Source organism: Primulina tabacum, chromosome 1 (genome assembly GCF_025594145.1).
Source record: "Primulina tabacum isolate GXHZ01 chromosome 1, ASM2559414v2, whole genome shotgun sequence".
NCBI lineage: Eukaryota > Viridiplantae > Streptophyta > Magnoliopsida > Lamiales > Gesneriaceae > Primulina > Primulina tabacum.
This window is the reverse complement of record NC_134550.1, coordinates 57,460,458-57,487,058: the sequence shown is the minus strand read 5'-3', so window position 1 is coordinate 57,487,058 and position 26,601 is coordinate 57,460,458. Positions and strand designations below refer to the sequence as shown.

General features: G+C 38.0%; 1 protein-coding gene and 1 non-coding gene across 2 annotated transcripts; both read left to right on the top strand.

Moving 5' to 3' along the window:
• The first annotated feature begins 682 nt into the window (after positions 1–682).
• Positions 683–788, top strand: LOC142521240 (small nucleolar RNA R71). Its single transcript, XR_012814108.1, has one exon. It is a non-coding gene; the product is annotated as a small nucleolar RNA R71 (small nucleolar RNA).
• A 15,099-nt stretch (positions 789–15,887) lies between these two features.
• On the top strand, positions 15,888–26,554 carry LOC142514350 (protein EMBRYO SAC DEVELOPMENT ARREST 30-like). The gene is given in 15 exon segments (XM_075619761.1): positions 15,888–16,313; positions 17,852–17,916; positions 20,652–20,660; positions 20,932–21,148; positions 21,214–21,301; positions 21,707–21,777; positions 21,856–21,944; positions 22,037–22,280; positions 22,767–22,879; positions 24,166–24,256; positions 24,620–24,745; positions 25,411–25,668; positions 25,671–25,966; positions 26,082–26,314; positions 26,317–26,554. Coding segments are annotated over 15 exon segments (2,508 nt in total). The 3' UTR covers positions 26,499–26,554.
• Positions 26,555–26,601: the final 47 nt, after the last annotated feature.

The window sequence follows — 26,601 nt, the reverse complement described above, 5'->3', positions numbered from 1 at the left end:
TGCTATCATCTTTGCCAACTGTCCAATTTGATTCTCGAGCCCCTTTATCGATGCATCTTGGTTTTGAAGTCTAGTTTCAGTGGATGAAATAAACTTAGACATCATTTGCTCCAAGTTGGACTTTTCTTCTCTAAGAGGATCGGATCTGTACATCGGTTGTTTCCCATATTGTTGTCCTCCTTGCGGTCGATTCTGGCTGTTTTGACCGCCCCATGAGAAGTTGGGATGTTGCTTCCACCCAGGATTGTATGTGTTCGAATAAGGGTCATTCCTTGGGCGGTTTTGGACTCCCACTTGATTCACTGGTGCCTCATTTTGCACATAGAATGGATTGTCATCTTGACAGTCCTTCGCATAGTGTTCCCCTCCACACTTTTCAAAGAATATCTCTTGAAGACACATCGCCGTGCCACCCACATTCAAGCTGTCTAGTTTCCTGTTTAAAGCATCAAGTTGTACAGTAATAGCAAAAAAATCAGTTACCTGGTGAACTCCTGCACTCTTCCGCTGGTTGTTTCTTTCAGATTGAGGATGATAGCTGCTAGCAGCCATCTCCTCTAACAATTCATATCCTTCCTCCGCGGTCTTTCTCAACAGGTTTCCACAAGCAGCCGCATCTATCATAGTACGGTTAGGAGTAAGCAAACCATAATAAAATGTTTGAACGACTAACCCAAGTGGTAACTCGTGATGTGGGCATCTTCGTAGTAGATCCTTGAAGCGTTCACATGCCTCATATAAAGACTCCTGATCGAATTGAGAAAATGTTGTAATGTCTGCCCGCAGCTTCATGGTCTTGGAGGGAGGGAAGTATTTGATGAGAAAGGCATTCGCCATGTCGTCCCATGTAGCGATCGACCCTACAGGCAAACAATTTAACCATGCCTTAGCTTTATCACGTAAAGAGAAAGGAAATAAACGCAACCTAACAGCATCATCAGAAACTCCATTGAATTTAAAAGTATCGCAAATTTCAAGAAAATCCGCGATGTGCGTGTTTGGGTCATCTATTGCAGTTCCTCCAAATTGGACTGTGTTCTGAATCATCTGGATTATGGCTGGCTTGATTTCAAAGTGATTTGCCCGCACAATAGGCCTCACAATGCTAGGGCGTGCACCCTCCAAAGAAGGTTGGGCATACTCCAGCATTGGTATGCGACGCGGTATCTCCACATGTCTATCTTCACGACGTTCCTCCTCTTGATCATTCAACTGCCTCTCCATCAGTTCTTTTAGCCTCTGCTGCTGTCTTCTCCTGCGGAAAGTTCTTTCAATTTCAGGATCAAACTCAAGCTCCACGTTAAGTGACTTTGGCATGCACCAGACAAGATATCTGGAATAAAATATGGAGTGTTAGCTCAAGACAAATAAAATAACACTAAAGAAAATAACTAAAAATAAAATTGTAGATTAACAGTCCCCGGCAACGGCGCCAAAAACTTGATCGAGCAAAACTTGCACTGTGATATCCTCAATAAAAATATGTTTTTGTATGCTCAAAATTTAATCGCAAGTGCACGATGTCAAGTAATAGAATAGTGTACGTGAGTACGAGTATCGTTCCATTGAAGACTGTGTTTAACAATTATTATTCCAGTTATTAAAACTTTAGCAACGAAAGTTGAGTGATTGTTTTATAACTAATAAAACTAAATAAACAAGTTCAAGAATTTAAAGATGAAATATGAATGCTAGATCAATTGATTAAATTTCAATGATAAATGAATTTGTTGGGAATTCTGGTTCACCTACCCCTTATTAATTTGTTAATTCGTTCGATCGTGTTTGTATGCTTCCGACAGGATCTCCTATTCAATTGAACACACTCTCTCGAGCTATGCCAAACTAATTCTACTCAATGAAGTAATTAAATGTCTTTATGTGGGGACCCGGACGCAAATCATCTTCTTAATCATCTTTGGGATTCAATTATCAATTAAGATAAACAGGGTTTAATTTTTTTTTTAAATGCGGAAGGTAATGAAATCATGCTGTTATACAAACCAGTATAATAATACAAATCCTGTACAACATGCATCTAGTTCAACTAAGGTTTAACTACTACAATCCAGTAATAAAAACCTATCTATATCCAAGTCCGGAATCACCACTCTAAACTCGTCTTCTCTTATCATCTTTTTGACCCTGATCCTGTCCCACCTGTTGTCATGCACACATACAAACAAGACAACAGCCGGATAACTCCGGTGAGAATAAATCCCAGTATAAACAATGTATACATGCAATTAACTGAATTAACATAAAAGCATGAATTATATCTTCTCACGTGTATCATAATCGAACAACATGTATCAATATTAATATGTAAATAAAACATGAGTCGTAATCTACGAACGTAAATCAATACGGATCTGTAAATCAAATTCTAGTCTCAATATCTAAGACTCGATTCATCTCTCATTCTAATCTAAGGATCTCGGTGAATAAGAACGTAACAAGTCTCCCACCTACTACTACCAGTCGCGGTGGCGGTACGTTCTTATTTCTGGACTTTGGTCTAGCTGTATCGAATAATCTACAATAAGAACAATATCTGTATCTTAAGCATATCGATACACCAAACGTCCAGTGCCTTGGCGTATCTACCAAGACTAAGCCTAGTCTGACAATGTGCAATGGGTCAGTGACTATACTGTCAAATCTAACCCCTCTGTCAGTGACTCTTACTCAATAGCTCTCTGCTTTCTACTTCTAATTCAACAGAATAAACATAATTAATAAAACACAAAGGTATAAAAACAATACCATACAAGTATGTGGTTTAGGGAAACTTGAGTAAAATCTAACTCAAGTCGATCTCCCAATTACATCAATTTATACCTTTCTCTTCACGATCTGATGAAGACGAAGTCTCGTATCCCAATCTGTCCATATCCAAATCTGACAATGACAATAGCATAGATACTGTATCAGTATGTAATTCGATTCAAAACCTGTTCTGATCAACACTCGAATCAAACACAATCTGATTAATGTCAATGACATAACAATACAATCCCACTCAATACTGAATCTGATCAATATCAATCAACTGATGTTTCGACGGCATAACAATACGGTCTCGATAACCCCGTCAATCTCAACATCACAGATATAATACCAGAATTCATAATCAGTATCATTACAACTCCAAAATCTGAATAATACTACCAATCTGATATCGAATCTCAATCAAATTTACTCTGAAAATCATAACAATTGTATAAACAGTCTATTCTTTAATCTGACTTCAATTATACAATGCCTACTGTAGCAGAAACACTATATCGGATTCGTATTCAATTCTGACAATATCATAAATTCAAATCATGTCTAAACGTAACAAAACTTACGTCCAGTTGTAGCTGTTGTTGCCAGGAACTCAGTACTGAAGTCGGATTCAAAATTGAACAGACGGATTTCTCGTAAATCAATTTCCGATCTTCGAAGAAACTTATCTCCCCAACTCTCGATTTCCTTCTGAATTCTGAAGATAATTAATATATATATATATATATATATATAGACACACATACCATTCATGCAGCAAGGCAAGTGGCGTCGTGCATGTTCTGCACGTTGCGCACATATGCGCGCACGAAGTCGCGCATATGCGCCGGTTGTTCGAACCAGCATTTTGTCTTCTCGCGCATATGCGCCAATCAATTCCGCGCATATGCACCGAGCATTCTGCCCCTCCCGCGCATGTGCGCCATCTACGTCACGCATATGCGCCGATGCTTCTGTAATTTTCGCGCATGTGCGCGGGGACTCTTTTTGCACCTCTTTTTGATTTTCCTTCGTCTTTCCCAATCCGATCCGTTCCGTCTATAATCGTATCAATTATCACCAATAGATTATAATAATCATCGCCAAATCTTTTTAGATTAACCGGATAAATTTCTTGGGACTTACACTTTAATTATTTATCAAGAGTGAATCGCATTTCGATTTATGAAATCCCCTAATTTTCGACCCTTAGAACTATGACTATCGGCACGTATCCAATTTCATATATCTATGTAAATTGTAGATCCGCGGATTATACTACTCGATCCTATCACTAGTTATTCTCTCGAACTCACTCGTGATATGAAAACGTCGTTAAAGTTAGCTACGCTCTAACAACACAATAAAACAATAGTATAACCAAGAACATATCACAATTTGAAATATAAATTAACTAAATCAAAGGTTGGGGTAGGATCCCCTTAAATCCCAACAAATATTAAAGTTTAGCTACTAAAGTTCATGATTGAAAATCAACAAAACAAAGTTCAAATGATAAAAACTAAATAAGAAAAACTAGAGTTGACGAAAAACGCGAAGAACGACGCCCGGAAAACTTCAAATCTTCAATCCAAGCGCAAAGTGCTCTCCAAGGCTTGTGCTGCTGTTGAATAATGTCTAAAAAACTCTCAAAAAGTCGTCCACCATCCTTCCATATCAGCCATCCCTCCGAAATAAGGCAAGGAATCGCGCATGATATTTTTCCAAAAATAATTGGCGCTCGAGCGGTAGAAAAGTACCGCTCGAGCGCCACACCTTCTGTAGACTTGTTTGGGATATGCAGCATTCGCGCTCGGGCGGTAGAAAACTACCGCTCGAGCGCCGACTCTTCCGTAGTTTGGCCTTTGTAAGGCATCTCTGGCGCCCGGGCGGTAGAAAATTACCGCTCGGGCGCCGCTCATTCTGTCCATTGCCTTCTATTTTGTACACTTTGCTCCATTTTTGGTTTTCCGACCATTTTTCCTGCAAATTCATCACCCAACAGTGAGACATGATAATATGCAAATGATTACTCTAAAATGAACAAAATGTAAATGAAATGCATGCATGCACAATGCAAACACAACTAAAACTAATGCAATAAAGCACGTAAAAACCACACCTATCATAGATCAAGCCATCTACGCTGCCTCATATTCAATTCTGATTGAGAAAACAGATACTTCAGACTCTTGTGATCCGAATAAATCTCAATTTTTTCGCCATACAAATAATGACGCCAGATTTTCAGTACAAAAACGATAGCCGCCAATTCAAGATCATGAATTGGGTATCGAGTCTCGTGAGGCTTCAACTGTCTAGAGGCATATGCGATTACATGTCCTCGCTGCATAAGAATACATCCTAGCCTTCTGTGAGATGCATCACAATATACAACGAAATCACCCGTACCTGAAGGAATCATCAAGACAGGTGCACTGGTCAGCCTCTTCTTTAACTCTAGAAAAATAGAATCACAATCTTCAGACCACAAAAATGGCGTATTCTTCTGTGTCAACTGGGTAATCGGCTTCGCAATACTGAAGAAATATTTGATGAATCGTCTATAGTACCCTGCTAGACCCATGAAACTGCGTATCTCAGGCACAGAAGTCGGTCTCGGCCAACTGATCACAGCTTCAACTTTACTCGGATCCACAGAAATACCGTCTCCAGATATGATATGACCCAAGAAGACAACATGTCTCAACCAGAATTCACACTTGGACAGTTTGGCACACAATCTCTCATTTCTCAATGTCTGCAGTACAATCCTCAAATGATCGGCATGCTCAGTCATACTCTTAGAATACACCAGAATGTCGTCGATAAATACAATCACAAATTCATCTAGATATCTCTGAAATACACGGTTCATTAACCCCATAAACACCGCTGGAGCATTAGTTAAACCAAAAGACATGACAATAAACTCGTAATGTCCATACCTGGTTCGGAATGCTGTCTTCGGTATATCAACATCTCGTATTCGCAGCTGGTGATATCCAGATCTCAGATCGATCTTGGAATAAACAGATGATCCCTGCAACTGATCAAATAAGTCATCAATGCGAGGCAATGGATACTTGTTCTTTACCGTCGCCTTGTTCAGTTACCGGTAATCAATACATAATCGCATAGAACCGTCTTTCTTCCGCACAAATAGCACTGGTGCGCCCCAAGGAGACACACTCGGTCTAATGTATCCCTTGGTCAGAAGATCTTCTAACTATGCTTTCAATTCTTTCAATTCAATAGGTGTCATCCTATACGGAGCTCTAGATATAGGGACAGTACTTGGCACAAGATCAATGCTAAAATCTACCTCTCGAACTGGAGGCAACCCTGGAATTTCCTGTGGGAATACATCAGCAAATTCACAAACCACTGGCAGATCTGCCAATGTTAGGCTCGGCTTCAGTAAATCTACTGAATAAATAAGGGACCACTCTGCTCCTTGTTGCAACAATCTATTCATAGTCAAAGCAGATACTAAGGGAATCCGTGATCTGAAACCCTTACCGTAGAATTTCCACTATTCTGTCATCTCAGGTCTGAATTTGACAATTTTGTGAAAACAGTCTACGATGGCTCGGTACTTGGTTAACATGTCAATTCCAACAATACAATCAAAATCAGATAGACCAAGTACAACACAATCTAGCTCAATCTCGCGTCCTTCAAACTGTAACATGCAATGTCTAACTGAAGTCACAGATATAAGACCACTTCCCAATGGAGAAGTAATAGACACTACAGCAGACAATGACTCCACAGGCAATTAATGCAATAATGCAAAATGTTCATAGATGAATGTATGCGATGCACCTGTGTCTATCAACACATATGCAGGATAACCGCAAAGAAAACAGTTACCTGCAATGACATCGTCTGGCGCATCCTGGGCTTGCTCCTCTGTCAGCGCAAACACCCTAGCATGTTGTCTAGGAGGTTGATTCATGATCTGACTACCTCCTGATCTCTGCTGGGACTGTGCAGATGGCGGCTGTAATGAATGTACGGACGTCTGTCTCTCCATCTGAGGCACTGATGCCGATGACCCGACACTCTGGGATCGCTGTGCACCTCTCTGGGGACAAACCCTAGCGAAGTGCCCTTGCTGTCTACAAATGTTGCAGCGTCCCATGACTCCCTGACACTGCTCAGTGACATGCCTGCCTCCACACGAACTGCAATAAACACCACTATACTCTGAACTCTGACCCTGACCTCTCTGTCGGGATCCACTGGAGCTCGATGAACTGCTACCTGATTTCTTAACCTGTTTACCTTTAGCCTTCAAAAAATCTTTCTTGCCGCTACTACTGCTTCCACTATCAAATCGAGGAGGAGATGGTGGAAACTGTATGGCGGGCTGTGGCGGTCTCTGACTCTGAGCACTATAAGAAGCCCCTCGCTGCCTAATCAAGCCAGCCTCTGCTCCCTTCGCTCTGTTCAGTGCATCAAAAAAAGTATTGGGTCGGCCCGTGTTCACTAAAGTAAAGATGTCTGGGTTCAAAACATTAATGAACTGATCTGCGGCCGCTTCATCATTTCCTTCCACGTGTGGCGCAAATCGAAGCAAGGAAGAAAAGTTGGCAACATATTCTTCAAAGTTCAATTGCCCTTGTCGTAGATTTGCAAATTCTGCCCCTTTATCCTTTCGATATGACACTGGAAAGAAACGTTGATAAAATTCATCTTTAAATACTTTCCAAGTAATATTGATACCTCTATGCTCCAATGCTCGTTTCGTTGTAAGCCACCAGCTCTTGGCCACTTCTTGCAACTGATGTCCAATTAACTTCACTCTCCGTCCATCTGTATAGGCAAGAGATTCAAACAGCATCTCTATATCGTCTAGCCAGCTCTCGCAATCCACTGCATTTTCTGTCCCTTTCAGAGTCGGTGGTCGAAAAGACTGGAACCGTTTCAACAAAGTCTCCATTGGTGTAGCAGTCACGTCCATCTGAGTACCGGACGTACTACCTTGTTCCGGCACTTGACCTGCAGCCGGTTGCGGTATTCTTCTAGGCGGCATATCTGAATATCAAACAGATTAATATACAATCTATATAATCTGTCTCAGCCCTCCTCTGATCATATACGCTGATCCAGAATCGGTTCTGATTCAGTCTTGACAATTATATGCTGTAAATCAACTCAGATACAATACAACATATAATAAGGAAAGCAATAAATCATGCTAGCATATCAAAAGCAAGGAAGATGACTCGATCTACCCCGCTCATTCTATTCTATCTCAGTCTACAGAACCTACTGCTCTGATACCACCTGTTGTGGGGACCCGGGCTCTAACTCAATTCTTTACGGGATTAATCGGATCGTTTTTAGAAAACGTGGGTCAAATTTTTGCTTTTAACCTTAAATCAAATGTATATAAACCAAGCATAAGAACTCTCTTTATTTAATTACAACAAACATAAATACATGGTTTGTTCTAATACATCCATACAAACTAAAGTTCCATACCATACCATCTACAAATCATAAGTAGTACAAGTCTAGTACAATAACCACTAGCAGTCCTCTTCGCCCGAAGTCACCACTCTATCTCGATCTCATCTCGGTCGTGACCCTGATCCTGCCCCACCTGTTGTTATGCACACATACAGACATAATAACAGCCGGAAACTCCGGTGAGAACAAATCCAAGTATAAAACATGGTATGCATGCATAAACAAAATATAAATAATGAAACAAACTATCATGAATAACATCAAAAGCAATAGGTTCCATAGTATATGAAACCAAATAAATATAAGCATGCAATCTCAATCAAATCATGTCTTGACTCAATTCGACTCTACTCTAGGGATCCCGGTGTGAATAAGACGTCGCTGTCTGTCACATAACCTCCCAATCGGGGTAACGGTACGTCTTATTCCTAGATTTCGGTCATGTCTGTATCGAGTGTCTACACACGGAGTCGAACTGCTCCAATGCGACGATACTACCGAACATCTAGTTTGACAAATCTGTCAATGACTCCTATCTCAAGGCTTGAATATAAATCTATAAACAAGGCATAAACATTCAAAATATAAACACAATCTAGTATGTGATTTTGTTGGGAAACTCAAATTGTATCTCATTTGAGATGTGTCTCCCCAATCAAACATGAATTATACCTTTCTTGTTGAACCTTTATCGATGTAGAAGTCTCGGAGTCGAAGTGAAGTACAATGAATCTGAAATGGCAATGTTCAATAGGTACAAGATCAACATTCCGCTCAACCAATACAAGTATGTAGTAATATTCATTCTCGGTATATTTCGACGACATAACGACGTGATCTTGTAATACCAATTTAATTCAAATAGCACATATATGATATCAACAATTCCCAATTCTCAATAACTATCCACCACACTTCAAAATCTGTATAATCTCTATCCAAACATATTGAAATTCTATAACAATCACACAACACATCGGTTCTTCGATCCGACTGCGAATAATTGTTGCTTATAACGATAATAACATATATCTACAAGCATATTAAGGTTTCCCCAACATGAAATTTTCAAAACATGCTGAAACATATAAATACTTACATCCTTTCGTAGCCCTCAACGTAAGGAGCACGGATATGAGCTTGGATCGAAAATCGGATAAATATATCTTGCATAAATCAATTTCTAGGATACAATGGAATGAAGAACTTTTCAGAATTTCCTTCTCTCGTCTCTTGCTGATAAAATGAAGAAATGAAAGTGTTGCACATTATATAGCTCATGCCATGTGTCAACTTAGTGTGCATGCTGGATTTCTCGCGCTTATGCGCGTCCTCAACTCGCGCATATGCGCGAAACATATTGTCTCGGCAATTTGCAAATCTGTCCCTCGCGCATATGCGCGCCTCATCTCGCGCATATGCGCGAAGTCCTCTGGACCCTTCGCGCATGTGCGCGGATCTATTCGCGCATGTGCGCCAACCCCTCTGGACATTTCGCGCATATGCGCCGGGCGAAGTAGCGCATATGCGCGAGAGTTCATCTCGCACACTCTTTTGTATCTTTTTTCTCGTCTCTTCCGGTCCCATCTCACTTAGTGCTTCTCATCTTATAAGTAGCGCATATGCGCGAGAGTTCATCTCGCACACTCTTTTGTATCTCTTTTCTCGTCTCTTCCGGTCCCATCTCACTTAGTGCTTCTCATCTTATATCATGCATACTCATATCTTTCGAGGCTCACATCAATGAAGACTAATAAATCTCAAGCCTTACGTCACATGACCCAACTTTTGATGCCAAAGATCCAGATCATTTGTTTTGGCACTTTGGCAGTCATCACCTTCTCCCAATTGGTAACAATTGTCGGCAGAACGAGCACCTGTCATTATACATATATTAGCATTATTGAAAACTTCACAACTATTTTTGTTAAATTTAACATGCAAATCATCATCACAAAGTTGACTTATGCTGATTAGATTTGAGTTTAGTCATTCAACATGTAAAACATTGTGCAGTTGTGGAAGTCCTTCAACTTTCAGGGTTCCTTTGCCTAAAATTTTTCCTTTAACACCTCCACCGTAAGTTACACGCCCACTTTTTACTTCAACATAATAAGTGAGGTATTCTTTGGTTCCGGTCATGTGGCGTGAACACCCACTATCAAAGTATCATATTCCTGCAATGTTAGTTTTCAGAGAAGTATAAATGACATTGCATTGAATTCTAGTTTTAGGTACCCATATTTGCTTCGTGGAAGTTTTCTTGACAGTGGTGTTGTGCTTGGTGTTGAGCAACACTTCATGCAACACCTGTTTTGAGTACCAATTCAGGTAATCATTTCGTAATTTGTAGCAGAATGGTTTGATGTGTCCAGACTTATGACAGTAGTGACATACGAAACGACGCTTTCTTTGTTGTGATTGAGAAGTTGATACTTTCTTCTTGGCATGAGCCTTGTTTGATGAAGGGAGAACTTTTGAGGGTAAGAAAGTTTGACTTGATGAATTCGGCTTCTGTTCAGAGGCTAATTTTTTGATTGGTACAGTTTTTGTAGGTGGATCCAACATTACGGGGACAGTGTAGTCTTTAACACCCTTCACAAATACTGGAGTCTTTGAACCAGCGTTGGATGTTTCACCATGTTCAAATATACTTTCAACATATCCAAGACCGGTTCTTCCGTCCTTACCCATTGTGAGCATTGTATCAAGCTTAGACGAGCTTGAATTGAATTTGGCAAGTGGTCTTCGAAGCCTTCTCAAGATCATCTTTGACTTTGCATAGTTCAAGATCCTTTTTACTCAGCAGGACTTCAAGACGTGACAAACTATTTTTTAGATCAGTGTTTTATTTTGAAAGCATTGTATTTGTCTCATTCCTCTTGAGCCAATCACCATATAGCTCTTCGTACATCATCTGCACAATCTCAACAGTGAGTTCTTCATGGTCAGAATCCTGGATTTCTTCAACATCAGAGTTCTCAATTGATTTGGCATTAAGGCACAGTGATTTTGTCACAGTGTTACGGCCAGGTGTTGCAACACCAGAAGGATTGACCTGTAGTTTGTATATATCTTTCTGAACGGCAGATAGTGAAGTGCAATCATCTCCTTCCTTCAAGTCCCTTTCTTCATCGGTGTCATCGTCACTCAAGGAGACTATCATGTTTTTATTTCTGCGGAGTCAGTTGGCACATTCATTTGTATAATGGCCGAATCCAGAGCATTCTCGACATTGGACTGAATCAAGTTTATTTGTTTCTGTACAACCTGATGAATCATTTCTTGATCTGAAACTTCCTTGAGTTGATGCAGTTATTTTATTTCTTTCAAAAGGAACAAAATGTGGTCTTGATGTGGATACCATCTTTTTTTTTTCTCTCATTCTTTTTAGATAGTCACCGAACTTCTTTGTGATTAAGGAGATTGATTCTTCAGTCAAGATCAGAATACTTCGCCTCTTGAATTAGGTTGTTCACAGAATCATCAGTGGTCTGTAAAGCAACAGCCTTCCCAGTGTTTCTTCTCTGTAAGTCCAGATTTATCTCAAATGTTCTGAGGGAGCTAATAAGATCTTCCAGATTAAGTGTTGAGGTGTCCTTGAATTCGTCAATAGCACAGATTTTGATATTGAAACGCTCAGGAAGAGATCTCAGGACCTTGCTAACCAGTCTTTCATTTGACATAGGATCACCAAGACTAAACGCCTCATTTGTAATATCGCGTAATCTACGATCATATTCCACAATAGTCTCGTTTTCCTCCATCCTTAAACTTTCAAATTTATAGGTCAACATTCTGAGTTTGGTTCTGCGAACACTGTCAGACCCTTCACAGTGCTTTTGAAATATATCCCAGGCTTCTTTGGCCGAGATACAGTTGGTAATTAGGCTGAACATGTTGACATCAATAGAGGTGAATATGGCATTGAGTGCCTTCGAATTAAAGTTTGAGGTTTGGACTTCATCATCGGTCCAAGAATTTTCTGGTTTACTTCTGCTGTCACCATCAACGTCAACTATTCTTGGTGGAGACCAACCATCTAAGACTCGTTGCCAAGCCCTTTCTTCGATGGATTTGATGTACATCCTCATCTTAACTTTCCAGAGGGCGTAGTTTGAGCCATCCAAGACAGGTGGTCTAAATGCAGTACTTGATGCTAGCGAATCCATCGGTTTTTTTTTTTTATATTTCAGATTATTTCCTGTACGAACAACAGAAACGACAGAATCAATCACTTAGTGTATCAAGTGCCGGCTCTGATACCACTTGAAAGAATTGTTACACATAAATTAACAGGAAATAAATATTAATATTAATATATCAGAAATGGGTGTTGTGCTCGGTGTTGACAACACCAGCACACAACACAACAGCGGAAATTTGTAATTTAACTTAGATATAATTTTAATAACTAAACACAAGATTTAAATTATGCACAAGTACAAATACTTGTGCGATGCCTCATGGAAAGAAATTCACTAGAAAAATTATGTAAATCGTTTACACCAAAACAATACTAGTGAGAATACCAAAACAAGATTCCTTGACACTCCAAGGAATTTAAATGCATCAAAATAAAACACATAAAAACTAGATGCATGAAACAAAAAGCGTGTTTCTTAAAACCAAACGAAACCACTCTTCGTCCAATACTCTGTGTCAGTGTTGTTCTTCGAGTGTTGGCAACACCAATCGGCAACACTTGTCACAAGATCGGCAGACCACTCTTGCTCCTATTGCAAATCTTCGAAACCTGAATCTCCCTCAGCAAAGCTCTGTAGCCGTCAGCGTATCTTCCTGCTTCTCTGAGAACTTTATTGATAATTTTCCCACTTATATATAGTCCCTTTCTTTGACCTAGATCTTCATAGATCCTTCCCACCTATAAACAAGGAAAGAAGAGTTTAATAGGAATCAAACTCTAATCCAAAGGTAACTACACTATATCTTATAGATAGATTCCTAAATTAATTAAATAAATCCTAATAAAAGGATTCACTATATCAAGGAAAGCAAATCTATCAGTTTTGGCTAGGAGTGCAAAATCGGAATACAATCTCAATTTTAATTAGGAATAAAATATTCCTTTCACTGTTCTATATCAGCAACAAGACCAAAACTTGTCAAGAACTTGATTTGGTTATTCAGAACAAACCTGGATGGATCGATCGAGGCTATACCTTGAGCTCTCTCCTCGATAATTTCGTTGGTGAAAACGTTATATTGTTCTCATGAGCGCATGAGTTCACGTAAGGTGCTTCTGGCAATGTAATATATAAGTGTTGTGACTCTAGGTACCATGTAAAGCCAATTCAATTCAATAAGAGAATTCTCAATGAAGAAGAAGAGATAATCACTATCTTGAAAGTATATCGAATTAAAATTGAATGTATTTGTCTTTTTCTTTTTATATAGAGTACAAATCAGCTAACTAAAACAGGGCTAATGGACTTCTAACTTCCAATCGTTGAAACTGCCTCCAACGTCTAGCATCCATTCATTCGATCCTAATCCATTTAGATTAACTGGCAGTATGTAACAGCAAGCAGGATCTGTGACGTATGAACAGAACAGTGAGTCGTAGCAACCAAATTTCCACATTGAAAATAAGAGGAAGACCATGAGTTAATAAGATGAAATGATATCTCTATTGATATGAGATCTTTTGGGTAAAAAAAACAAAAAACATATCCATAATAGCCTAAGATCGAAATGGACAATATCATACCATTGTATAACAATATCTAATGGAAGTTAGTAAGATATTTCTGCACCTTATGCCGAATATATGTTCATGACTGTCTATGAAAGCCTGATATAGTATATCGGGTTTCTTGACCTTTCGAACTGAAGTTCAATTTTAAATATGAGATATTATTATTTTTCCTAAAAAATGGGCATAATTTGACCATGATAAGTTTCTTTTGATCTTTTCCTTGCAGACCTTCAAATATTAGAGTGTTTTCAAGAACAATTTTATCTTTATGTTATAAATCCTCCTTACGTATCTTTTTAACTTTTTCCTCGACTTGTTTGTTTCTTTTTGTTGGAAATTTTAATCAAATTTAGAGTTTGAATAAATATTATGTCTCATGAATGTGAGAGTGTCTTCTGACTCTCTACATTCTTGAGTTAGTTGTGGCTCATTATTATGGAAGTGTCATTTGACTTTCCACATTCTTGAGTTAGTTGAAGAGTTTTGGCTCTTCATATTCTTGAGTTAATGAGAATATTAATTGAGTTAATTAATCTTCCATGACTCTTGGTGTGCATTTTGGGGCTTATAAATAGTGTGTTCATTTCCTCATTTCATGTACATGAAAACCTTTTCTCTTTCAAGTATTCTTTTGCATGTCATATTGTTAGCTTTTCATTTGGCCTCCGTTAAATCTCGGTGATAAAGTAAATGTACGTTTTTCAGTTCGCCGTAGTACTGTCTCGTGCTAAGTCATTGCTAGTTGTTCCGTTGTGTCCTGGGAAACAGACGTCCAAGACGATCCTCGAAGCACATACAGGAGGGGACGAATCTGTTTTAAGGATACTGTACTTTGTACAGGCTTCGGTTTGGTTTACTTCATTTATATTGTTTCTCTACTGTTTTCTCTTCACTATATTGCTCGCTGGTTTTATTGATAAAAACCTATCTGTACTGTACCATTCGATATATTGTGCAACAAACTTAAAACAGATTACTCATTACGTGGTTTGTTTCAGATATAGTTACTGAAACCAGCGTGCAAAGGGAAACTGGTTATGTTATCTCTGCTGTGGCTCAAGTTGTCCCTCATGTTTTCCCACGTGCTGCTGCGGTTGTTGTCCCAGCCAGTCATGGTGAAAAGCTTGAAAAGTTCACTGGTATGGACTTCAAAAGGTGGCAGCATAAGATGATGTTTTACTTGACGATGTTGAACCTGGCCAGATTCATGTCTGAAGATGCTCCTAAACTCAACGAGGGTGAGAGAGATGTTGAATCTGTTAGTGCTGTGGAGGCATGGAATCATTCTGATTTCTTATGCCGAAACTATGTGCTAAACGGATTGGCCGATTCGCTCTACAAAGTGTTTTGCGAAAAGAAATCGGCTAAAGAGCTTTGGGAATACCTTGAAAGAAAGTACAAAACCGAAGATGCCGGGGCCAAGAAGTTTCTTGTTGACCGCTTTCTGGAAGCCGGTTATCAGCCAAGTTCAAGAACTCCAAGTGATTCATCACGAGATTCATGGTTAGGGGATGACTTTGAGTGAATCATTCCAAGTGGCTGCTATTGTTGAGAAGCTACCACCAGCTTGGAAGGATTTCAAAAATTACTTAAAGCACAAGCGAAAGGAGTTGAATGTTGAAGAGCTCATTGTTCGACTTCGCATCGAGGAAGACAACAAGAGTTCAGAAAGACGACTGTTTTCTCCTGTTGACGCTAAGGCAAATGTTGTCGAGCATGGTCAAGGCTCGAAAAAGAGAAACTTCTCTCCCTCCAACAAAAATTTGAACCTCAGACCAAAGGATGCGTTTCAAAGAAGAAATTCTCTGGAAAATGCTACAACTGTGATGGTATGGGTCACAAGGCATCTGAATGTAAGAAGCCAAAGAGAAACCGAGAGGTAAATGTGGTAGAGAACATATCTTAAGAGGTTTCGAACATGAATCTTTGTGCTGTAATATCAGAAGTTAATCTGGTGGGTTCTAACCCAAAAGAGTGGTGGATTGACACTGGTGCCACTCGTCTTGTTTGCTCGGACAAAGAGATGTTTGCAACTCTTGAAGAATATGAGAATGGGGAAAAACTATTCATGGGAAATTCCGCCACTTCTGAAATCAAAGGTCAAGGAAAAGTTGTCCTAAAGATGACATCTGGAAAAGAACTGACTTTGAACAATGTGATGTATGTACCGAACATCCGTAAAAACTTGGTGTCCGAGTCGCTTCTTAACAAGCATGGCTTCCGTATTGTCTTCGAGTCAGATAAGGTGGTTTTGTCGAAAAGTGGAATGTTTGTTGGCAAATGGTATGTTTGTAATGGTTTATTCAAACTCAATGTAATGGCTATTAAGCCTGTGATGAATAAAGTTAGTATTTTTGCTTATTTGCTTGAGTCTTCTTGTTTATGGCATGATAGACTTGGACACGTTAGTTACGATATAATTCGTAGACTAATTAATATGAAAAGCATTCTTGCATTCCAAATTGATAAACAACAAAAATGTGAAACTTGTGTTGAGGCAAAACTAACGAGATCATCTTTTCGAACAATTGAAAGAAATATCGAACCACTTGATATAATTCACTGTGATATATTTGATTTAAAAGGTATACAAACTCGTTGTGGAAATAAATACTTCATTACTTTTGTTGACGATAGCACAAATTTTGTTATGTGTATCTCCTCAAAAGTAAGGATGAAGCTATTGACAAATTTTTTCAATATAAAAGTGAAGTTGAAAACTGTCATGCCCCGAGACCGAGGAGTCGGTGACATCCGACATTGTTTATCAATTTACAAGAAAACAATTAAGCCTCGCAGCAAATAGCCAAACACCAGTCTTTTTCATAATTAAATATTGTCTTTACAATGACAACAAAACGAAAATTACATCAGAATTGCGGAAGCGAAATAAATACAAAGTCTTGAGTCTAGATCTTTTGGTGCGATCACCAGCCCCATAACGTCTCATGTTCCTCCTCGTTCAATTGTTCTTCATTCTTATCTGGGGAGAGATGTAAGGGGCGAGTGCTTTGAGAAACACTCAGCAAGTGGGGGTCGATCGATTACCACAAATACATATAAAGATAATTTTAAAACATCTTTTAACAGACTTTTAAAACTTATCATATCAAACATTAATCGAATCAGACTCGAAGGGCGAAACATAACTTATCAGAACAGATCAGATCAGAACAAACGGAACACTGTTATTCATCTTGTCCTCCATGGTCAAATTGTCCCCCATATGTTAGTCCTCTAAGGGGTGAGGCCAAAACACAGTTTTATACCACTAATGGGGGCCATAACACAGTTTTATACCCACTGATGGGGGCCATAACAGAATTTACAGTCATCTTTCCATATTCAACTCGAATCATAACAGTGTATTACAAAATCAGATTCATCAAACAATACTTATCATAATTATGAGGGGACTCAGCAGATTCAAAGAACGTCGAGACCAGAAGAACATATCGTACATCGATTGAGATTTTTATAATACATAATATAGCATTTTTCGAAAATGATTTGACACACATACAAGCATATCATACTTATACAAATTTTAAGTTACAAAAAAATACATAGCAAAAGCCAACTTACTTGAAAGATTATTCCAAAATCTTGGAATGAACAAGTTGTAGTTTGACACCGACCAGTCACTTTGCAAAAATGTTTGCGCCTAATTGAACCGTTGGATCAATTTGAAATTTGGATATGTTTCTCCAAACACAAGTAGGTTTATTCTGAACGGTGGAGATTGGATTTGGGCGTGTAAAACAATGAGAAAAACCTTCTAAAATTGGGCAGAATTTTTGTACTCGAAAATTACAACTTTTGAAAAGAAACTTTTGATGTTGTTTTGGTGTGGTTTCCTTTAGCTCTTGGGGGTATTTATAGGTTCATGGAGGGGAGGTGAAGAGGCTACCATTCAATGCCATTACCACCATGTTTATGGAGAAGAGGTGAAGAGGCTACCATTCAATACCATTACCACCATGTTTATGGCCTCCTTATGGCTTTAAACACCATTAAAATGTTGTTATGTCCCTTCAAATTCCTCTTTGAATTCATGGCTTGAATGAGTTTTAATTCATGACTTTGTGTAGCTAATTCTTGGGTCCTCACATCCTTCCCACCTTATGAGGAGTTTCGTCCTCGAAACTTGGCTATGCCCGATCTTCAAAGAGATGAGGATATTGTTCTCGCATCTTTTCTTCCAACTTCCAAGTAGCTTCTTTTTTGGTGTGATTGGACCATTATACTTTGACATATGGAATAGTTCGTCACCGAATTATTTGGTCTTTGGTGTCCACTATTCGAATAGGGACTTCTTAATACTTCAGCTCCTCGTTCAGATTTCTTTCGATTAGTAGCAGTGCAACTTCAAGAATGTGACTTGGATCTGGGACATACTTCCTTAGCCATGAGACGTGGAAGACGTTGTGAATCCTCGACATGCCTGGTGGTAAAGCCAACGATAGGCTAGGTTTCCCACTTTTCTCAGTATTTCGAAGGGTCCGACATACCTTGTATTTAGCTTTCTATATTTGCTGAATCGAATAATAACTCCTTTAATAGGGGAAACTTTAACATAAGCTTTCTCACCGATTTCAAACTCCAACGGTCTTCGTTTTAAATCGGCCCAGCTCTTCTGTCGATCTTGAGATTTCTTCAGTTTTTCCTTGATAATAGATAATTTATCAATAGTTACTTGAACACTTCAGGTACCATGATAGATTTCTCTCTTATTTCAATACTTCTACGATAATTATTGTTATCGGCAGATTCAATCAAAAGAGGGGTGTTTACTTCAATTTCCTCTGAAGTCTATGACACATGCCCTAAGAATATCTTCAAGAGCCTGTATTTTTATTCTTAGTTTGTCCATCACTTTGGGATTGACTATTCGTGCTGAGAGTGATCTTGGTACACATGGCTTCCTGAAAACAATTTCCAAAATCGGAAAGAACTTTGGGTTTCTATTGGACAAAATTCTTTTTTTTTATTGAAAAATTCATTAAAATATGTAAAAAGTTAATACTACAGATACGCTGAGCATCCCCAGGAGATACAAATATCAGTAATCAGTACACCACCATGTATACATCAATGTGAAGAAAAAAGATCAGTAGCACATGGTATACATCTGTAAGTGTGAATCTTAATCTTCCTTATGTAAGATCAAAATCCGAAAGCTGGAATGTCAGATTATGAGCACTGTAACTGATTAGTTTATATACCACAAAACATAGTTCTAGTATTTCGTTTAAGACAGAGATTCTAACAATATTTGGGCTCCCGTCTAACTTTAAAAAAAATCTCTAAATCACCGTGCATATTCATATTCTTTTAAACTTGTCTAAAAAAAAAATCATATTCTTTTAAACTCATAATAATTTTTTTGAATTAAATCAATATACTAAAAACAATATAAAAACTAAACCATGCACAATAATCCAAATATTTCTATTATAATTGAGTATTAAGATCAAACATGAACAAAATAATCATTACAAAACGTCTTGCAAATTTAAAGCTAAAAATACTAATCAAATTTTTCAGTAATTTATTTCTCAATTGATAATATAGTCAATATATTCAATATTTTCTTGTGACATAGTTGATCGGATAAAAGGTTTTGACGAGCTTTAACTTTTAGATGCTTCTTTTGCACTTACTACTGTATCTAGAATAATCATCAAGATTTCAAACATTGTGAACATTTGGAAAATATCAATCAATTTTCTTAACGTAATCAATCCACTACATTAATTTCCGATTTTGTTTTTTTCGTAAAGAAAACTTCGAAAATAAATCATCATCAGTAACATCAGAACACGTATGACTCCATGGACCTACTGTTTTTTTCACGAGAAAATCATTATGTAATAAATATCATTGCCTCTGAAGAACCCAATAACATGGCGGTTCGAATATGGACGAAAAGCAAATTTAAAGAAAAGAAAAAAAGAAAAAAGAAAAATTCAGAATATTTTTTTTAAAAAAAATATCAATAAAAAGGTTGGGTGTGAACAGTATTACGTGGATAGCAAAAACTAGTACATAAACATGCAATAGTCTTTTTTATAATTATATTTAAATAAAATCAAATGTTAAATGTAAAAATTAAAGAACGACTAAACTTTAGTTTTTTAAAAAGAAAAAAAGACAAAGAGACGATTTGAAATAATAAATTCATGGCAAAAATTATGTGAGACGGTCTCACGGAATCTCTTATTTAGATCATCAATGAAAACCTTTTTATACTAAGAGTATCACTTTTTTATTGTAAATATCAGTGTGGTTGACCTGCTCACAGATAAAGATTCGTGATACCGTATTACAACTAAATTCATATAAAAAACTACTTTAGTTATATTATCAAGATTCTTAATAAATAGTGATAGATTTAAATGAATCAAAGATACTTTATAATAAGTGATAACAAAGAATTGTGGGGGAGGGAATTTTTTTGGCATCGATCCAACAAAAGAGTTGATTTTACACAGAAAAGGGTTCGTGATTTCGGATAAACCCAATTTGCTTTTATATTCAATACCTCACGCTAGTCGATCCGTAGGTGCGTCGATTGCCGAGTCAATTATCCGATCCATGATCTGGTGATGAACCCAGCGCCAGTAATTTGCGCCACAGTGGATAATTTGTTGGGGAGGTTCCAGTCTCATGGTGTTGTTTGATCCATTCTGTCAGTAACAATCTCACTTTCCTGTTACTGCAGTTTGTTTACATTTTTCTGTTGGTTCAAGCTTTATGAATTTGTCTGTTACTATTTCGACTATATTTGTCTTCAAAATCGATTCTAACTGATGATACTAGCGGAATGGCTGTTTTGTGTGTGCGATTGTTGAAGGAGTTGAGTGAATTGAATAGTCGTATTACCTTTGGAGCTTCGGTTTAACATTTATGCCGTGGGTTTATGGTTTATATAAATTTTCCCCCTGAATACGAATTTGTAGGGTAGCGGAAGCTGGAAGCAAAGATCAAATTTGGCTGCCTTTAAGGGTTATAATGAAATCCAAAATAAAATGGGCGGCCCTGGGTGGACTAGTATTATCATTTATGTCCTTGTTGGCGCACTTATTTCTTGCCAAGTCCAGCGCCAGTATGTTGCTGTATAGCTCCATTGCGGCCTTTACCGAGGATTTGAATTACCCCGAAAAACCTGGAAGAAAGGTAAATTTATGAATTGGCTTGCTACCGATTCAGATTGTGGATAATTTTGTTGGATGCTTCTCAAGGGTGCTGGATATAGGAAGCTGTGGGGTAAGGTGAAAGCTATGAAGGCCTTGCAGCCTTATGCAAATACGAGAAGTATGCCATATCCTGGTAATCTCCCGTACATGTTTCTATTGGGAATTGCCACTTCTCTCACAGTATTTCAGAGCCTGATATCCAATATGTCACCACTAACGGACAACCATGTTCTCTCTGCGTTTGTTTCTCAATGTAATCCATTTTTTCCCATTTTGATAATTTGTTTAATTTTCAAATTTTTTGGGCTTGAAATCACTGTTTGTGGATATAATGTTGCACACGATGACTGTTCATCCGAAGGTGCATTGTTTACATCTACTGATGTGAGCTCATAATGAAAATTTATTACCTTTTAAAAGAATGAAAGTACCGGGGGGATTTGTTTCACTTTGTTGATTTAATTAGACCCCTCTAAAACTTGCCTTAATCCCACCCTACTCTGACACTTAGTGGAAACTGATTTCTTCCCTGTTTCAGTTCCACATGAGCAGAACAATGGTTTCATATATGCTAAAGTTCACGGTGACTTTGAGAAGATTAAAGCCTCAGTAATCTCCGCATTCTCTTCTAAAAAATCTTCCTCTCTTTTTCAATGTGAAGTTCTTAATGGGCTGGTAATTTGCTAGATCTGTGATCTGGTCGCAATTTCCAGGCTTTTAAATGCTACTCTTGTCATCCCGGAGATTCCGGGAAGTACTCAATCAAAAGGAATCAGGTTTTTACTAAGTTTGAAATGAAGGTGGATGAATAAAAACACTACATTTTGCTTGTATGAATTCTAAGTGGCATTAAATATATTGGTGGCAGTTCCAAGTTCAGGAGTTTTTCATATCTTTACAATGAGGAACAATTCATATCAGTCCTAGCAAATGATGTGATTATTGCAAGAAACCTACCTCATGACTTGATGGAGACCAGGAGGCGCAAGCAATATCCAATTTTTAAACCCAAAAGGTTGTCTTCTCCCAATTATTATCTGCAGGATGTTTTACCAAAATTAAAGAGTGCTAAGGTCATTGGATTGATACTAACTGATGGAGGATGCCTACAGGTACACATCCTCTCTAATAGATAAATATGGTTTTAGAGACCTTGATCACGTTCGTAGGTACTGATATACAGATCGACAAGACTTTAAAGCTCTTCCAATGAATGTTGGCTATTGGACTTGAGATTTTAGCTACTCGCTAAATCTGAGCTAATAAAAAGACTAAAGAGTGTAACTACAAAATTTATTTGATGCACAATTATGGAAAACTGATGCTATCTTCAGTACCCTAGATAAAGGGTCAGTTTGATGTAACCAGAAACAGTATGTTATCTACTTTGGGTCATTATATTAAGAGACGGTGACAATAAATACCTAAAAAAATTGTCATTTATATCCAGGGCAGTACAATCATTGTTATGCTGTTAATGATACCATCAGCATTTCGTAGAGGTGATAATGGTGGTTTCCTGTTCTTTGATGATTCACTATGACCTTGCCTTCTCTCTGATTACAATAGGAATTTTCTCTCTCTCTGTTTCTTCCTAGTTAATCCTTCCCTCAAGCTTGGTTGAGTATCAAAGGCTAAGATGTCGAGTTGCATATCACGCACTTCATTTCCGTGAAGAAATTGTTGAAGTTGGGAACCAGATTGTGCAGAGGTGAGTTGTGTGATTGCTTTCCATGGTTTTTTTCCTCACTTTGTGATCATGATTTATGGTGGCAAAGGTCTGTTTTTATTAAATCAAGGTTTATTAGTTACGAGAAACTAAGGGAATCTGTTTCCATTTGTTTTATTTAATGAACTACAATGCGCAGAATGTTGGTACACACATTACAAAACTGTTGAAATACTGTATATGGATGTATTCTACTAATACTGAATGGAGAGTTACATCACTTGATTTCACACCCTAGTTAGAACTTCGATAAATTTATAAGTTATAACAAATTATGCAGAATGCATCAAACTGGATAATTCCGTGTTCGGCGCCTAACAAAATTTTGGAAACTGACTCTTCATTGTTTTACTTGTCTCGCAAAAGCAGTGAGACCACAATTAATCTCTCATGAAAATAGCAGGAGCCGACATGTGGAAGCTCATTGAGGCTGTGAGAAAAGTTATCTTTAATTAGAAGGATTTGGAAAAATTTTTCTTAGTAATTTTTCAAATCGAAGACTAGCAGTCATTTCGAAGTAGGCTGGAATTGCTGGAGGTGTTGTTGATGGGCTTAAGTCATACAAAAGGCCCAGTGAGGAAAATAGAAGCCCAAAATGGTTGTTTCTGCTTGAAAAAATAAACCATGGTCATCCTCATAAACCAAGCCAATGACCCACAACCCCCAACTCTTAATCGATTAACGCATAGCACAATCTTTTTTCTTTCTTTTGCTTCTCACTGCAAATCAATTGCTCAACAGTTTTCTTACTTCTTTTTTTCCCATCATGGCAACACAAGTCCCGCGGCGGTCATCCCCTCTCTGTTCACAGATGCTTCCTCTGTGATTTTGTTTTTTTTCAACCAACTTTAGCAAGTCTAAATTTGGACTCAATTTCAAGTTCCTAGGTGTTTGCAGTTTGCAAATGATTGTAGTAAAATTAATTTATATATACACATTCTAGAAAATCATGCATGGTGTGGCTTATGTCAGTAACCACAAACCTCGCCATGCGCTTACGGCTCCATGTGAAATGGTGTGCTTAGTGTACCTTGCATGTTAAATTACTTGGTGCTGGTGAAATAAGGTATTTATTATGATGAATTAGGATTAATTACTGTCGTAGAGAGTGTTATTATACTTGCTGATTTCAGCATAATTCCATCCATTTTTCAGATTGGAATTCGGGTTCAATTTTTGATGGTTTTCATGCAAATGTTTGACGTATGCTTTTAAGAATGATATTTTGATAAGGCTATGATCTTACAATGTTTTTCTTTCTTCCATAGGTTACGAGGGTCGGGTCAACCATATCTCGCTTATTATCCTGGTTTGAGGAGGGATATCCTAGCGTATCATGGTTGTGCTGAACTTTTCCAGGTCTCTTTTCGTCTTAATCATGTTTTTGTCATCCATCTCCAGTTTTCATCAGCTATATTCTTAATTTCTGATTTCTAGATTACAAAAGATAAAAAGTTGTTCTGAATTTGACGTCTTTGACCCAATTTTTTTTGCTGAGCCTATTATTTATTTTTGCAAACGAAACAGTTTTACTTTATCTGGTGATTAATGTTGTAATAATGGGAGTCATCTATTGTATTGTCTTACACTTCCCATCTGCTATGCATGCCTCTAGATCTTCTTTTAATGCTATTTGTAATTACTTAGTCATAGGAGTGAACGGTACTATTCGAGTCTATTTTGTAACTTTGCCCTAACCACCTATGCTAAATTTTTATATAGGACGTACACACAGAACTCATACAATTCCGGCGAAAACAGATGATCAAACAAGGCTTAATAAAAGAAGAAAGTGTGGATTCACACAGCCTAAAAGCAAATGGTTCATGCCCATTAATGCCTGAAGAGGTACCAGCGTTCAAAGTGCCAATCATTTATTTTTGAAATTATTTCCTTTTCTGGTTCAGAGTAAAAATGGTAATACCCGAACTATTTGGAAACTTAAGATTGATGATTTTGCAGGTGATCTCCAGAATAATAGGACTCAATTCGAGTCGACCAAATATTTATTGACCTATACCTATTCTGTGTTCGCTATGATTTTAATGTATACGAAGAAAAACGTTTGTTTTGCATCATTTGCAACCTTTTGAATTAACGCTTATTAAATTATTAATAAAATATTTTTTCTTATATAGAAAAAAATTTGCAACCTTTAGGGTGTGCACTTTTGCTTACTCCATTCAAGTTTTTCTAGGAACTGCAGTTAGTTACCTTCATCTTTAGTTTTTATGCGTGTGTAGTTAATCATGGACTCTTGTCATCTTGTTACTCTATTCTGCAATATAAAATTTTAGTCTGGAGTTGGGGTATGACAGCCTTTTAGGGTCGTAATTCCTAATACTTATGGTGACTTTTGTTCTTTATAGTCCCACCAGTTTCTAGTCAGTTTGGTCTTTCCATTTGCTTCACCGATCAAATTTGATACCATTGCTTTTTGTGTTTTATCGTACCAAAAATACGTGGTTATTAGATTTGAGGTGAAAGCTTGGGTTTTGTTTATGATAATGTAGGTTGGACTTGTCCTTCGAGCTTTGGGTTACCCTCCGAGAACTAGAATATATTTGGCAGGTTCTGAAACGTTTGGTGGTCAAAGAGTTCTGATTCCTTTGCGTGCCCTGTACACCAACTTAGTGGATCGTACTTCTTTGTGCAGTAAACAAGAATTGGCCAAAATCATTGGCCCAGAAACCCCAGTTCCTCTGGATTCTTTTGAATTTCCTCCAGCACAGAGTGCAAAACAATTAAAAAAAGAATGGGACAATGCTGGCCCCCTCGTCCTAGGCCTCTTCCTCCGCCTCCTGACCGATCTATTTATCGACACGAAAAAGAAGGCTGGTATGGTTGGATTGCTGAGAAGAATTCTGAGCCTGAGCCTTCATCAAACGATTTAAGAAACCAAGCACATCGTTTACTGTGGGATGCTGTTGATTATATTGTTTCCGTGGAAGCTGATGCATTCTTTCCCGGTTTTGACAATGATGGCAGTGGATGGCCAGATTTTTCTGGCTTGATAATGGGACACCGCCTGTATAAGATGGCTTCAAGTAGAACGTACAGACCTGACAGGTAAACCGTAAAGTTTTCAAGAGGCTATACTTGCAGTCTTGCACACTAATAGTTTACACAATTTTTTCTTTCCCCTCTCTAATTTCGTTTTCCGTATTTCTGTTTATTTACCCAGGAAGTATCTCACTGAACTGATCAATAGTACTCGAGATAATCTTTACCATCCCCGATTCAATTGGACACTCTCCATCAGAGAACACCTAAACAAAAGCACAGCAGAAGATGGCATCATGCGGGAGTTTCTTCTATCAAGACCAACGTCTTTCCTTTCTCACCCCATCCCTGAATGCTCATGTGCAACTCTCAAGAATACTGAGATTGTTCATTCAAGAAAGGGCAGTAATCTCCAGACGAGTGCCCCAAAGGATTGGAACAAGGTCTAAACAGCATTGAATCACAAGATGACAGTGCTGATGAGTCTGAAATGCCAGAAGATGACATGGATTTAGGACCTCTGGAATCGGATCAAAATAGCCAACCTGTCACTGTCCTCACATCGGAGCAGGACGAGGAAATGGATCCTGACGATTAGGATTGTGTATAGATACATACACCTGATACATAGCCATGGATTTCCAGCACAAGCTTGCCAGATGAATACTTTTTCTCGGGATTTTTAGCTCATGAGGGCAGCA